This window comes from Erinaceus europaeus, chromosome 14 (assembly GCF_950295315.1).
Source record: "Erinaceus europaeus chromosome 14, mEriEur2.1, whole genome shotgun sequence".
In the NCBI taxonomy this organism is placed as follows: domain Eukaryota; kingdom Metazoa; phylum Chordata; class Mammalia; order Eulipotyphla; family Erinaceidae; genus Erinaceus; species Erinaceus europaeus.
The window spans coordinates 74906165-74921212 of NC_080175.1; the positions used below are offsets into that span (position 1 = coordinate 74906165).

Consider the following 15048-nt stretch of genomic DNA (forward strand, 5'->3'; position numbering starts at 1 on the left):
TTCCCAGCTCTTTAAGTGTACTGTACTCACACACTCTCTTTCTCTCTTGTAATTAATCTTTTTTTTTTTTTCTTTCTCCCAGAGCATTACTCAGCTCTGGCCTATGGTGGTGCTGGGAATTGAACCTGGGACCTTTGGTTCCTCAGGCATGAGAGTCAATTTGTATAACCACTATGCTGTCTCTCCATCCTGGTCTGTCTATTCAGTTACTTGGGGGAAAAAGTGGATGAGCACCCATTTGCTTTGAGAAATAACACTTCTAGTTATAGCTGTCTCAGACTTTGTTACTGTTACAGTAACTTTTGTCACTGGCTTTGTCTCAGACAGAGAATGGACTCCGGGACAATGACATCAAGCCAAGGGTCAGCGAATGGGAGGTGATCCAGGAGACAGGGACGAAGCTGAAGCCCATGTATGGCCCCGGTTACACTGGGCTCAAGAACCTGGGCAACAGCTGCTACCTGAGCTCCGTCATGCAGGCCATTTTCAGCATCCCCGAGTTCCAGCGAGCGTAAGTGTCTGGCACTCAGGCCATGCAGCCCGCCTGCCCCTCTCCCTCAGTGCATGCTGGGTGTGACCCTGAGGGACATAATTGTAAAAGCTGGCCCTTCACAGGTAATTAGGGACACTGATTTAATGCTTCCTGACTGTGCATAGTTGTGAGGGGGCGTAGTCACATCAAGACCAACCGTGTCCTTTCACACTGTTGGACAGAGTGTGTGTGTGCCCTGTCCCGGTTTGTTTATTTATTTAATGCCACTTGGGTTATTGCTAGGACTTGGTGCCTGCACAGTGGATCCACTGCTTACAGAGGTCTTTTCTTCTTTTTAAAATTTTTTTGCATTATCTTTATTTATTGGATAGAGACAGCCAAAGATAGAGAGGGAGAGAGACAGAGAGACACCTGCAGCACTGCTTCACCACTTGCAAAGCTTTCCCCCTGCAGGTGGGAACTGGGGGCTCAAACCTGGGTCCCTGAGCACTGTAACATGTGCACTTGACCATGTGCACCACCACCGCGCCCTTCAGAGGCCTTTTCTTCTTTATTTTAATTTTTTGTTACTGGAGGGATTAATGGTTTAGAGTCAATAGTAAATACAGTTGCTGATACAAATGTAAAATTTCTCATTTTTCTGCAAAACACACTCACCCCCAGCCTAGGTCTTCCTCCACAATCATGTAACAGGATGTGAAAGTCGCCGCCCCCCACCCTATCCTTTACTTTGGTTCATTACACCAATATTTTATTTTATTTTATTTTATTTTATTTTATTTTATTTTATTTTATTTCACTTTATTTTATTTTAATGAGAGGGAGAAAGATACAGTAAGAAATACTAGAACACTGCTTAGTTCTGGCTTATAGTGGTGCTAGGGATTGAAACTGGGACTTGAGAGCCTTAGGCATGAAAACCTTTTGCATAATAATTTTGCTATCTTCCCAGCTGTTTTTTATTTGTTTTTAATATTTATTGGGTAGAGATAGAGAGGTCAGTGGGGAGGGGGAGGATAAAGTGGAAGAGAGAGAGGAGAGAGAGAGAGAAAGAGAGAGAGAGAGAATCTCTTGCAGATGGGGACTGACTGGGGTCTTGAACCCAGCTCCTTGGGCACTGTAACGTGTTTTCTACCTGGGTCACCACCACCTGGCCTCTCCTTTTTTATTTGATAGGACCAAGAGAAAAATGACAGAATCTTATTATTTGATAGTAGAAATGCATATGTAGTTAATATATATATATATATATATTTCATTCATTTAAAAAAAGTATTTACTCTATATTGTCATATGAGAAAATGACTATTCACGTTTGTCCTCTGTCTTTATGCTGATTTGCCAGTTATCACTGACTGAAATGCTTACTCTCCAGACTGGTTTTCCTCAGCACTCTGGCTCCATTTTGTATGTAGAAAGAGTGACTCACGGAAAGATTAAATGACTTATGTACAAGCACAGTGTCGTTTGGGAACAGCGGCCTGTCCCCATCTGTCACTTGAGCCCGGTTTACATGCCCAGATCATTTTGATGATGACCAAACTGAACTAAGCTGGCGCATGACAGAATCAACCGTAGTTGGATTCTCAGACTGCAGAATGACTTCTTTCCTTTGAGACACACAGGGTCGCACATCGATGGTCTGGCATGTACTTTAAAAATAATCTAGCACTTCTGTCAGTTTGATTTAATAGTCTTGAAGTGGGGGTTATTCCCTGTCAACTTGAAAAGGGATGTAAATTACTAGCAAAATGGGCTTTCCTGGCACCTGAGTTTTGCCTCCCTTACCACTGGGCTTCTCTACCCATCTGTCCTAGACAGCCTTTTCACTGACATTCCTCTTTCGAGTGACCTTTTTCAAAACACGATACAGACTAGGTCATAAGAGAGTTCATGAATTCATCAGACTGTTTACATATAAGAATTCTTTCTTTAAAAAAATTTTTTTTACATTTATTAATTTATTTTCCCTTTTGTTGCCCTTGTTACTGTTGTTGTAGTTATTATTGTTGTTGGTATTGATGTCATCGTTGTTAGATACGACAGAGAGAAATGGAGAGAGAAGAGGAAGACAGAGAGGGGGAGAGAAAGTCAGACACCTGCAGACCTGCTTCACTGCTTGTGAAGCGACCTCCCCCTGCAGGTGGGGAGCTGGGGACTCGAACCAGGATCTTTCTGCCGGTCCCTGCGCTTTGCGCCATGGCCATGTGCGCTTACCCTGCTGTGCTACCGCCCAACCCTCTCTTTCTTGTTTTTAATTGCCATCAGGGTTATTGCTGGGACTTGGTGCCCAGTGATGACTAATTCATCACTCCTGTGCTTAGTATTTTCCTTTTCTTTTCTTTTTTTGGATCAAGACAGAGAAAAATTGAGAGGGAAGGGAGAGATAAAGTGGTAGACAGGCAGGCAGGCAGACACACACACACACACACACACACACACACACACTGCTTGTGAAGCTTCCCCCCCCCACCCCCGCAGGTGGGAACAGGGACCTTGAACCCGGGTCCTTGTGCGTGGTAATATGTGATGCATTGAGGGTGCCACCTCCAAGATCTACCCCTCAGCCTTCCTTCCTTCCTCCCTTCCTTCCTTTATTCTATTTATTTTATTTTAATGAGAAAGAAAGATACAGAGAGAAAGATCAGAGTACTTTAAGCTTTGGCTTATAGTGGTGCTGGGGATTGAACCTGGGACCACAGAGTTTCAGATGCTCCCCCTTGTGGTGGCCAGGGACTTGAACTCAGATCCTTGCTCTTGGCAATATGTTTGCTCTACATGGTAGCCACTTACCAGCCCCTGAGATCTAGTGTTTAGATTACGTTCTAGTATGTCATTTCTAGAGAAGTAGATAATAAGAAAGAACAAATAAGTTATGTAATAGCTAGAGTGAAAGGTGGGGGGAGGGGAGAGGGAAGGAGGACAGATACCTCAGCACTGCTTCACTGCTTGTGAAACTTCCTCTTTGCATGGTGCTACTATGTGGTGTTCAGGGGTTTGAACCTGGGCCCTCACACATTGTAAGCCACCACCTGGAGCCCTCCAGGTGACTTTTAGAGTGCTCTGAGGAGACAAGAGGCTAATAACCAGCATATATAAAGGGCTTGCCAAACTCAACCACAAGAAAACAAATAACCCCATCCAAAAATGGGGGGAGGACATGGACAGAATATTCACCACAGAAGAGATCTAAAAGGCTGAGAAACACATGAAAAAAATGCTCAAAGTCTTTGATTGTCAGAGAAATGCAAATAAAGACAACAATGAGATACCATTTCACTCCTGTGAGAATGTCATAAACAGAATGTCATAACAGTAGCAAATGCTGGAGAGGTTGTGGGATCAAAGGAACCCTCCTGCACTGTTGGTGGGAATGTCAATTGGTCCAGCCTCTGTGGAGAACAGTCTGGAGAACTCTCAGAAGACTAGAAATGGACCTACCTTATGATCCTGTAATTTCTTTCCTGGGGGTATATCCTAAGGAACCCAACACATCCATCCAAAAAGATCTGTGTATACATATGTTCTTAGCAGCACAATTTGTAATAGCCAAAACCTGGAAGCAACCCAGGTGTCCAACAACAGATGAGTGGCTGAGCAAGTTGTGGTATATATACACAATGGAATACTACTCAGCTATTAAAAACAGTGACTTCACTGTTTTCAGCCCATCTTGGATGGAGCTTGAGGAAATCATGTTAAGTGAAATAAGTCAGAAACAGTAAGATGAATATGGGATGATCTCACTCTCAAGCAGAAGTTGAAAAACAAGATCAGAAGAGAAAACACAAGTAGAACCTGAACTGGAATTGGCGTATTGCACCAAAATAAAAGACTCTGGGGTGGATGGGTGGGGGAGAATACAGGTCCAATAAGGATGACAGAGGACCTAGAGGGGGTTGTATTGTTATATGGAAAACTGAGAAATGTTATGCATGTACAAACTATTGTATTTACTGTTGAATGTAAAACAGTAATTCCCCAGTAAAGAAGAAGAAGAAGAAGAAGAAGAAAAAGAATGCTCTGAGGGGGGTAAGGCCAGTGGAGAAAGAGAACCAGGAAAAAGATGGAAGTAGAAGTGAGCTGGCCCTGCCCTGTGGTAGCAAGAAGAGAAAGTAACAAGGGCATTGTGGAGTAAGGGACAGCACTGGATTGTGGTAAGAGGTCTTCAGCCTAAACAGAGCATGTAACAAGCCAGGAATACAGATATTTCTGGATTCTTCTTCCTAGGATTTGCAAGTTCAGAGGGTGAAGTCTGAGAGAAGGACAGCACAATTCACAGCATCAGGGATAAATTCTGTAAATGGTGGAGTGGTGCTGTGGTGTCTGTCTTCTCTTTCTCCCATTCTGTCTCTCTATCTGAAATTGAAAGTGGAAAACAAAAAGTTGGCTTGGAGCAGTGGAATCATGAGGTCCTGACAGGCAAAACAAACAAGTGGCAAGTAGGTTTTAGCCTGGGCGGTGCTTTGTTTTGACTGTCTTCTCAGTTCCTGGTTTGATGGTAGCTTCTTGTATTTTAGGTATGTAGGAAATCTTCCAAGAATATTTGACCACTCTCCGTTAGATCCAACACAAGATTTCAACACACAGATGTAAGTACCTTGTTTTCTTTTTCTTTAAACTCCAACAAAAGTGCTTGTAGTACTTAAGTCTAGGATACAGAATTAAGGGCAGTACTCTCTCTCTCTTTCTCTTTTAAATCTTACATATTGTAAAAATTTTTGTAAGATGAGCATCTGTTACTTTCCTACGACATTTAAGCTACTTGTAAAGTACTGAGGGCATTTTGGAAATGGAGTTAATGTGGGAGAAAACCCCAGTAAATAAGTTATTTGTGAATAATTGTTCCTCCCCAAAGCAGCAGTACTCATGTGATACGCATGAGAAAAAAATAATATCTCTAGGGGGAGATAACTGTCCTTTCTATCTTGTTCTTCCCTCCCTCCCAGGACTAAACTTGGCCACGGCCTTCTCTCAGGCCAGTATTCAAAACCTCCAGTGAAATCTGAGCTCATTGAACAGGTGATGAAGGAGGAACACAAGGTATGTGTCTGTGTGTTGCCATGTCGATGTGTAGGGAGGAGGGAGCTTTGCCAGCTAACCGGGAATCTCCTCTGACTAGGTGACTGAGGACTGTAAATTTAGCAAGCCAGCGGAATAGCTATGTATTTTATCAATATTACAGTCGCAGGTACTGTCTGTCTGTGTGCTCTGAAAACCTGTGGTAAGAAGTCACCAGGGTGGGAACTTCAAAAACAGTGGCTTTTTGGACTGTTGATGCATTCTTTCATTAGTTGTTATAACCGAGTCTTGAGAAACACTCTTCTTTGTATGTAAGAGCTGCAGTGGATGGACTAAACTTTGTAAGGCTGTATTGGACTGTCAGAAAAGTCATGACACATTTTTGCATTGAAAAACATAGAAGGGGGCCAGGAGATGGCACACCTTGTAAAGCGCACATGTTACAGGTACACAAGAACTCAGGTTCAAGCCCCCCATCCCCACCTGCAGGGGGAAAGCTTCATGAGTGGTGAAGTAGGCCTGCAGGTGTCTCTCTGTCTGTCTCCCTCTCTATCTCTTTCCCTCTTCATTTCTCTCTGTAGCTATCCAATAATAAGTAAATAAAATATTTTAAAAACATAATAATAAAAATAATAAAAAGATAATAATAAGTAAATAAAATATTTTAAAAAGAAAGGAAAACATAGAAGAAATTCATCATGAATTTTCTGACAACCCAATAAATATTTTGTTGGTAACACATTTTTTGGGGGAGGTAACATAATCTAAGTCTTAACTGTGGTAGCATTTCTTGAAAGGCTGTCTGTTGATAAACAGCAGACATGTTCCAAGTCCTCTCCCGAGTAGAGGTTTCTGGATTTCTGAGAGGGCTGGGCAATGCCAGTCAGCTATCAGGGCTTTGTAAGGACTCTTAAGCCTGGGAAATCCAGTTGACCATCCAGTCCCCATTAACTGGTACAGTCATTGAAAGATGTGCTCTGACTCCTAGGAGTTAGTCTTGCATTTCCATGTGCCTGGGGAATGAATCCCTGGCTCTCCCTGGGCTGCTCTCTGGCACAACTCCAAGGTGCTACTCACCATCTGGTGCTGCCATTGGTATTATTTTCTTTTATAGATAGAGTGAAACAGACCATAGCATCGAAGCTTCCTTCAGTGTGGTGGGGTCAGGCTGGAATCTGGGTCTCCCCTATGGCAAAGCAGCACACTATGCAAGTGAACTCTTTTTTTTTTTTAATTTAAAAATTTTTAAATTTATTTTCCCTTTTGTTTCCCTTGTTTTGTTTTTTGTTGTTGTTGCCCTTGTTTTGTTGCTATAGTTATTATTGTTGTTATTGATGTTGTCATTGTTGGATAAGACAGAGAGAAATGGAAAGAGGAGGAGAAGACAGAGGGGGAGAGAAAGATAGACACCTGCAATCTTGCTTCACCACCTGTGAAGTGACTCCCCTGCAGGTGGGGAGCGGGGGGGGGGGGGGGGGGGCGGGGGGCTCGAACCGGGATCCTTACGCCAGTCCTTGTGTTTCACACCACGTGCACTGTTAACCCGCTGCGCTACTGCCGGACCCGCAGGTGAACTCTTTACCGACCCCGCAGGTGAACTCTTTACCGACCCATTGCTCACTTAACTTCCACATTTGCGTTTGGTGGCTGACTCCCATTTCTGCAGCTGTTCTGAGTGTTTTGCACAGTCCACCTTTCTCAACAGTGGATCTGCCTTCGGAGGACCCTGTCTTGATTCAGCAAGCCAGGTTTCCCAGTTCTTTTTTCCATGGTTTGACTTCTATACTCTCATCTTAAGTCAGTCTCTCTCTTTTTCTTCTTCTTCTTCTAACAGAGTGCTGCTCAGCTCTGGCTTATGCTGTTGCAGGGGATTGAACCTGGAACTATTGAGCCTCAGGCATGAGAGTTTTTTGTGTAACCATTATGCTGTCTTCCTCACCTTAAGTCAGTGATAATATATATATATATATATATATATATATATATATATATATATATATATATGTCTATATATATGTTTAGTGATTCAATATTTATTTACAAAATTATAAGATGATAGCAGTATAATTTCATAATGTTTCCACCACCAGAGTTTTGTGTCCCCGTTTTATCTATTGGAAGCTGCAGTAGTTCTCCCAAGGTCGCAGATATGGTTGACTTTATTACTGTCTATATCTATCTATATATATACTTTGCCCATTTTTTCAGTCCTGCCTTCACGTCCTTTCTTAGTCACACTTACACTCATTACTACTTCTGAGTGTCTTTCCTTTTTTTTTTTTTTTTTTTTCCTCTCTTATAAGAAAACAGTGTCTGGCTTTCTCTGATGTTTTCCAGATTCACTTCCTTTTCTGTGATGGTACAGACATAAGATTACTGGTGACAAATGTTTTGGGTCCTGGTGGAATTGAGACTCAGAGCCCTTTGGTCTTCTTCCCCTACTCCTACTCCTTTTGCAGTATGAACCAAAGCTCTTTTTGAGGTGCAGATGGTGGGATTTCTGGCTTCTAAAATTGCTTCTCTGCTGGACATGGGCATTGGCAGGTCAATCCATACCCCTTCCTGTCTCTATCTTTGCCTAGTGGGGTAGGACTCTGGAAAGGTGAGGTTCTAGGACACATTGGTGAGGTCATCTGGCTAGAGAGATCAGGATGGAATCATCATAGCACCTGCAACTTGGTGGCTGAAAGGCAGTAAGATATAAAAGCAAGACAATGTTTAATAAACAGGAACCAAAATTAGGAATAGAGCAGATGAGAATAGGGACCTTAGGGTGGAAAGATGCGAGGAAGTCTATTTTAGGTATGTTCCAAGAGCCCATGACTTTAGTAATCATTGCTTAAGAATCATCCTTGATTTGATGCTGTGGACAGAGGGCAAGAAGAGAAAGGAAATAGGCAGTGTGCCTTCCCCTCGGGAAGCCTCTTGGCAGAGTCCACTCTCCTAGTGGAGGAGGAGTCCATACTGGAATTCAGGAGCCTAACTTTCTCTCCTGAACATGAGGAAGCTGTGTGACCACAGACAAGTCCTGTAGTCTTCCGGCCTCAGCCAATGAGTGGCATAGTTGGTCTGGCGATGCTGGCCATTAGTGGTCTACTTGCAAATAGACTTTCTCTCATGTGAATGAAATCTGTGTACCTTGCATGAAGGCGGTGGAAATTTTGCAGTCTCCTCATGTGAGAAAATTTCCTCATGTGAGAAAATTTAAAGTGAAAAATCATCAATTTAGTGATGCTTCAAACTAAAAGTTTGTTTTTTCATTTTAAAATATTGGGGGGAAAAATACTTGTTGTGGACCGGCAGATGGTGTGGTGTCTAAAACATTGGACCTGAGAGCCTGAGGTCCTGAGTTTGATCTTCAGCATTAATCACTCAATACACTTTATTATTTTACAAGTACTTATTTATTTTATTTTATTTATCTGAAGTTTATTTTGGATTAGGACAGAGAGAAATTGAGAGGGAAGGGGGAAATAGAGAGGGAGAGACAGAGAGACACCTGCAACACTGCTTCACTGCTTATAAAGATTCCCTCTTGGAGATGGGAATTGGGGGCTTGAATTGCTGTCCTCATGCACTGTAATGTGTGTGCTCAACTGGGTGCATCACTGCCCACCCCCCCAAGTACTTTAAAAAAAACATTTGTTTATTGGATAGAGACAGCCAGAAATTGAGAAAGGAAGGGGGAGATGGAGGAGGAGAAAGACACCTGCAGCACTGCTTCACCATTTGTACAAAAGTACTTACACGAACAAGGCTCAGTATTTATTCAGCCTGTAAACAATGATTGGGGGGCTCCGGCTGTTTCTTTACCTTTGAATTTAGTGATGGTTTTGCCGTGTCTGTGATCACCATGGTTCAGGGCTTCAGGGTTTCAGGGGGGACCCACTGCTCTGTCAGGCCCATAGTGTGTAAACCTGCAGCGTTTGGGCCATAGCTGGCCTGCCAGTGTGCTTTGCTCAGCACACACACACAGATGTCTGATTCCCAGCCTGCTGTGAGCACTCAGGATGACCTCTGGCCGGCCCACCCTGAGGTGGCAGTTGGCTGGACTCTCCTGTGCGTGGGACATGTGGTCCACAGCTGGCTCCAGGCACCTCCTCTGGGAGTCATGACCTGCCTGGCACACCTGGTGTTTGAGTGTGACCCTTGCCCTAGATGGTTGGTAAAGTGCTTTCCTGAGAGGTGCTGTCATCTGATGAGCTTGAGGAGAGAGTCTTGAACGTGATTGGTGGTGGTACAGTGCATCTCTAGCCTGCTATAGGGCTGCTGGGTAGGAAACGAGTGAGTCCTCTGTCTGAAACAGAACTTGAATTGACCATGTGTTTCTCTTTGTTTACCAGCTTAGCTCTGGCTTATGGTAGTGCTGGGGATTGAACCTGAGACCTTTGGTCCTTCAAGCATTCAAGTCTTTTTGCATATATACCATCTTTTTTCCATTGTGGTAGTTGTTGCTGCTGTTATTGTTGTTGTTGCTGCTGTTCTTATTCATGTTTTTGGATAGGACAGAGAGAAATTGAGAGAGGAGAGGAAGACAGAGAGGGGGAGAGAAAGATACCTGCAGACCTGCTTCACTGCTTTTGAAGCAACACTCCTGCAGGTGGAGAGCCGGGGGCTCGAACCGGGATCCTTTCGCCGGTCCTAGTGCTTCACACTATGTGCACAATGTGTAAATTTAGAGGCCTGGAGATAGCTCCTCTGGTAGATGGAAGAGTTTTCCATGCCTGAGGACCCAAGTCCGAGTCTGCAGCCACCACATGGGAGCACTGTGTGCAGAGGAAGCTTCACAAGTGGTGGAGCTGTTTCTCGCTTTCTCTCTCCGTCCTAACAGAAATTAAAACCTGGGCTGGGTTGGGGTAAAGGACTCTGGGGAAGGAGGATAGGGCATGGGGTGGGGCTTTGGGGTCCTGGTGCATGATGGTGGACAAGCACCTAAGTTGGGAGTGAAAATGTGTTGGTCTGCTTCTAAATTCTGCTTCTAAGACCCCTTCTGTTTCATTGGTTTAATCCCCCCTGCTTAACACTGTATTCTATTTACATAACCACTGTTAACTAAGCACCACCCTGCCTCCAGGGCATTGGTTTAATCCTCACTGTTTTGCATGCTTTTTCCTTCTCCCCACCCCCTATCCTACGTATATCTTCTTCGGACCTGACACTTCTGCCTCAGGATATATAAGGACAGGATTGTGATTAGAGATAGCTTAGATTGCGCTGCGTTCCACATGAGTAAAGACTGAACTGCGTACCGCTCAACCATGAGTCCCTGGTCGTCTCTCTCTTCCGCCCGCGAAGTTAGCCCGGCAAAAATGTTTTGCAGACACCTAATTTGGTGAAATGAGAAGTTGTACCCATGTACCAACAACTGTATTGGAAACCATTACCTCCCAACCCCCCAAAAAAGCATAATAGTGACTGGGAGTAATAGAATCATGTGTGTAGTCCTAGGGAAAACCCAGGTAGGTGGCAGAGTAAAAATAAACAAATAAATAAATAAAACTAAAAAACCTGCTGACCTTTCTCATAGGTGGAAATTGATAAAGAAACAAAGAAAGGGGCTTGGGCGGTAGCCCAGCAGGTTAAGCGCACATGGTGCCAAGTGCAAGGACCAGTGTAAGAATCCCAATTCAAACCTCCGGTTCTCCTTCTGCAAGGAGGTTGCTTCATAAGTGGTGAAGCAGGTCTGCAGGTGTCTATCTTTCTCTCCCCCTCTCTGTCTTCCTGTCCTCTCTCAATTTCTCTCTGTCCTATCCAACAATGACGACAGCAATAACAACAACAATGATAAACAACAAGGGCAACAAAAGGGAAAAAATAACCCCTAGGAGCAGTGGATTTGTAGTGCAGCCACTGAGCCCCAGTGATTACCCTGGAGGCAAAAAAAAAAAAAAAAAAGAACCAAAGAAAAAAGCTCAGAGTGAAAGTTAACTAGCCATGGGCTATGGCAGGGGAGCCAAGGAGCAGGTGGGGGGACACTGAGAGGGCAGGGTGTCCAGGGGTCCAGTGGAGGAAGACTTCAGTTGGTGGTGGGAATATCACAGGGCACAGAAATACCTTCCACAGCTGGGAGTATGGCTCGACCTGTCAATGCCCATGTTCAGTGGGGAAGCAATTACAGAAGCCAGACCTTCACCTTTCTGCAACCCACAATGATCCTGGGTCCATGCTCCCAGAGGGATAAAGAATAGGGAAGCTATCGGGGGAGGGGGTGGGATACAGAGTTCTGGTGGTGGGAATTGTGTGGAGTTGTACCCCTCTTATCCTATGGTTTTTGTCAGTGTTTCCTTTTTATAAAAAGAAAGAAAGAAAGAAAGAAAGAAAGAAAGAAAGAAAGAAAGAAAGAAAGAAAGAAAGAAAGAAAGAAAGAAAAGAAAGGAAGGAAGGAAGAAAGACCTGTCGCAAGGCATAAGAAGCTGTACTCATGTGGCAACAACTATCTTGTAGATTATTATTTCCCCCAATAAAGTGATTTGGGAATGAAAAAAAGAGAAAAAATTCTGTGAATTGATTTTCTCTCTCTCTTTTTTTTTCATGTATTTCCCATACATATTTCACTTTCTTTTTTAAAAAATTTATTTATTGGGGGATTAATGCTTTACAGTTGACAGTAAATACAATAGTTTGTACATGCATAACATTTCTCAGTTTTCCACACAACAATACAACCCCCACTAGGGGAATTGATGCCCCAGAGCCCCGGCACCCCCTGTCCATGGCTCACCTGGGGCCAGAAAGAGACAGAGCAGAGCACTGCTGGGGAGGGGACCAAACCCAAGGCCTTCTTTGCCACTGAGTCATCTTTTTATGTTTTAGCCTCAACAGAATGGGATCTCTCCACGCATGTTTAAGGCCTTTGTCAGTAAGAGCCACCCGGAGTTCTCCTCCAACAGACAGCAGGATGCCCAGGAGTTTTTCCTGCACCTGGTGAATCTGGTAGAGGTGAGTTGGTTTCTCTGGCTTCTCTAAGTCTCTCTCTGCTCAGCCCACTGAGAGCTATCTCTACGTGTTTTCTGAGGGATTGTGGGTCTGTTTGTTCTCCATGTAATTTGCACGTGGTTTAGGCTTGTTTGTCGGTGATTTCACACATCAGTTTTTTAAAAAATGCTTATTTGTTTGTTTGTTTATTTATTTTAATAAGAGAGATACAGAAAGAAAGGGAGAGAGACCAGAGCACTGCTCAGCTCTGTTTTATTACGGTGGTGCTACAGATTGAATTTGGGGACCTCAAACCATCTGGTAGCCTTAGGCATGAAAGTCATTTGTAGAACCATTATGTTGTCTTCCCAGCCCACCTGTTTTTTTTTTTTTTTAATATACATTTATTTGACAGAGAGAAACTGAGATGAGAAGAGGAGCTAGAGAGGGAAAGAAAAACAGAGACACCTGCAACACCGCTTTACCACTCTTTAAGCTTCCCCTCTGCAGGTGGCCACGTATGGGGCTTGAACCTGGGTCCTTGTGCATGGTAACACGTGCACTCAACCAGGTGAACCACCCGACCCTCCAGTTCGCTTTATATCTCCATGACAAGTTCCTTGACAGCCCCATGTGACATTTAATGTCCTCCTGCCACCCCTCAGAGAAGGTCACACTTGGCTCACAGTAGAATCGAAGCACTTTCAGTGCTGTGGCTTTAAACAGTCACTGAGAATTCGTTACTAAATGAATTCTTCTATGCTCCTTGGAAAACAAGTTTTCTTTTCTGATTATAAAAGTGTTCTTTGTAGAAAACATAGGTAAACACAAAGAAGAACAGAAAGATTACCCACAATATCAACTCCTGCCAGTATAGTCAGTGATAATGTTCTGGTGTCTAACCTATGAGTCATTTTGGTATTTTGTTAGCTCTACCTTCAAGCCCCTGTTGGGTGCTATTTTGTAAGCAACATTTTCCAGTTAGCGTACTGTGGATCTTTTGCCATATTATTGCATATTTGAATACTTCACTTTTTAAAAAAATATTTATTTATTTATTCCCTTTTGTTGCCCTTGTTGTTTTATTGTTGTAGTTATTATTGTTGTTGTTGTTGGATAGGACAGAGAGAAATGGAGAGAGGAGGGGAAGACAGAGAGGAGGAGAGAAAGATTGACACCTGCAGACCTGCTTCACCGCCTGTGAAGCGACTCCCCTGCAGGTGGGGAGCCGGGGTTCGAACCAGGATCCTTATGCCGGTCCTTGTGCTTTGTGCCACTTGCGCTTAACCTGCTGCGCTACAGCCCGACTCCCATACTTCACATTTTTAAAAGATATATAATCATGTAAAGACTTTAATATTTCATGGGGAGTTTTTTATTTTTCCCCCCTTCTCTTTGGGCTGTCTCCTTTAGCTCCTTCCTTCTATCTTGGTCAGCCTCTTTCCTGTGATTTTTTTCTCCATTTTTTATTTGTGGTTAATGGTGGGTTGCAATATTTTAAGATTACAGTGTATAGTTCGACACCACATTCACCTCCAAATGTTGTGTCCCCACGCTCTCACCTCCCCAAAATAACCACCAAAGTTCTCACAAAGTCTTGTAACAAAGTCTTGTTCTCACAAACACTTTGTCCTTTTCTCTTCTTTTCTTTTCGTTTCTCCTCTCTTCTTTTCTTTTCCTTTCTTTTCTCTTTTTTCCTTTCCTTTCCTTCCTTCTTTCCTCTCTTTCTCTCTTTCTTTCTTTCTTTCTTTCTTTCTTTCTTTCTTTCTTTCTTTCTTTCTCTCTTTCCTTCCTTCTTTCCAAGTTCATGTGTATGAGTTTTATAGGTTCCACATATGAGTGAAACCAACTGGTAGTTGTCTTTCATCTCTTTGCTCATTTCACTTAGTCTCAATCACCTCCATTTCCACTCATTTTTGTCCCAAAGGACACAGTATCTTTTTTTTTATTGCAGAGTAGTATTAGATGGAGTATATCTTTATCCAATCATCTGTTGTGCTATTGTGAATAATACAGCTATGAACACAGGGGTGCATATGTCCCTTTGAGTGTCCTTTGATTTTTTTTTTAATGGTTGTATAGTATTAGTTCACATGATCAGCTCTAATTTACTAACCATTTTCAGACTCTAGAAAGCCCCCACAGTGTTTTCCTGTTCATCAGGCAGCCTGGTGAGCTGGCCTATCTGGAGTGAATGTGTAATAGTAGAAATAAACTTAGTCCCAGGAAACCCCCCTTTTCTTTTCTGATTATAAAAGTGTTTTTTGTGGAAAACACAGGTAAGCACAAAGAAGAAAGTAAAGATCACCCACGGTGGTATCAGCACTTGCATTTGCTTTTGTGTGGATTTTTTTTTCTTTAATGACTTCCTATGAGTAAGTGTGCTAACTTGTCATGATCTGACCTTCAGAGGAACCGCATCGGCTCAGAAAACCCAAGCGATGTGTTTCGCTTCCTGGTGGAAGAACGGACTCAGTGCTGTCAGACCCGAAAAGTGCGCTATACAGAGAGGGTGGACTACCTGATGCAGCTGCCAGTGGCCATGGAGGCAGCCACCAACAAGGGTAAGGGCTCCCGAGGTGTGGGAAGCGGGGCCAACACTCAGCCCTGGGACTCAG

At 43.3% G+C, this 15048-nt stretch overlaps 1 protein-coding gene across 4 annotated transcripts in view; it reads left to right on the top strand.

The window, feature by feature from the left end:
* Nucleotides 1–15048, top strand: part of USP13 (ubiquitin specific peptidase 13) — a 127874-nt gene that overhangs the window by 67421 nt on the left and 45405 nt on the right. For all 4 annotated transcript variants that reach the window (XM_060172009.1, XM_060172010.1, XM_060172011.1 and 1 more), the window contains exons 8-12: nt 324–511; nt 5014–5085; nt 5443–5536; nt 12329–12454; nt 14841–14994. In XM_060172009.1, coding sequence (XP_060027992.1) covers nt 324–511; nt 5014–5085; nt 5443–5536; nt 12329–12454; nt 14841–14994 — 634 coding nt within the window. The remainder of the gene's footprint in view (nt 1–323; nt 512–5013; nt 5086–5442; nt 5537–12328; nt 12455–14840; nt 14995–15048) is intronic.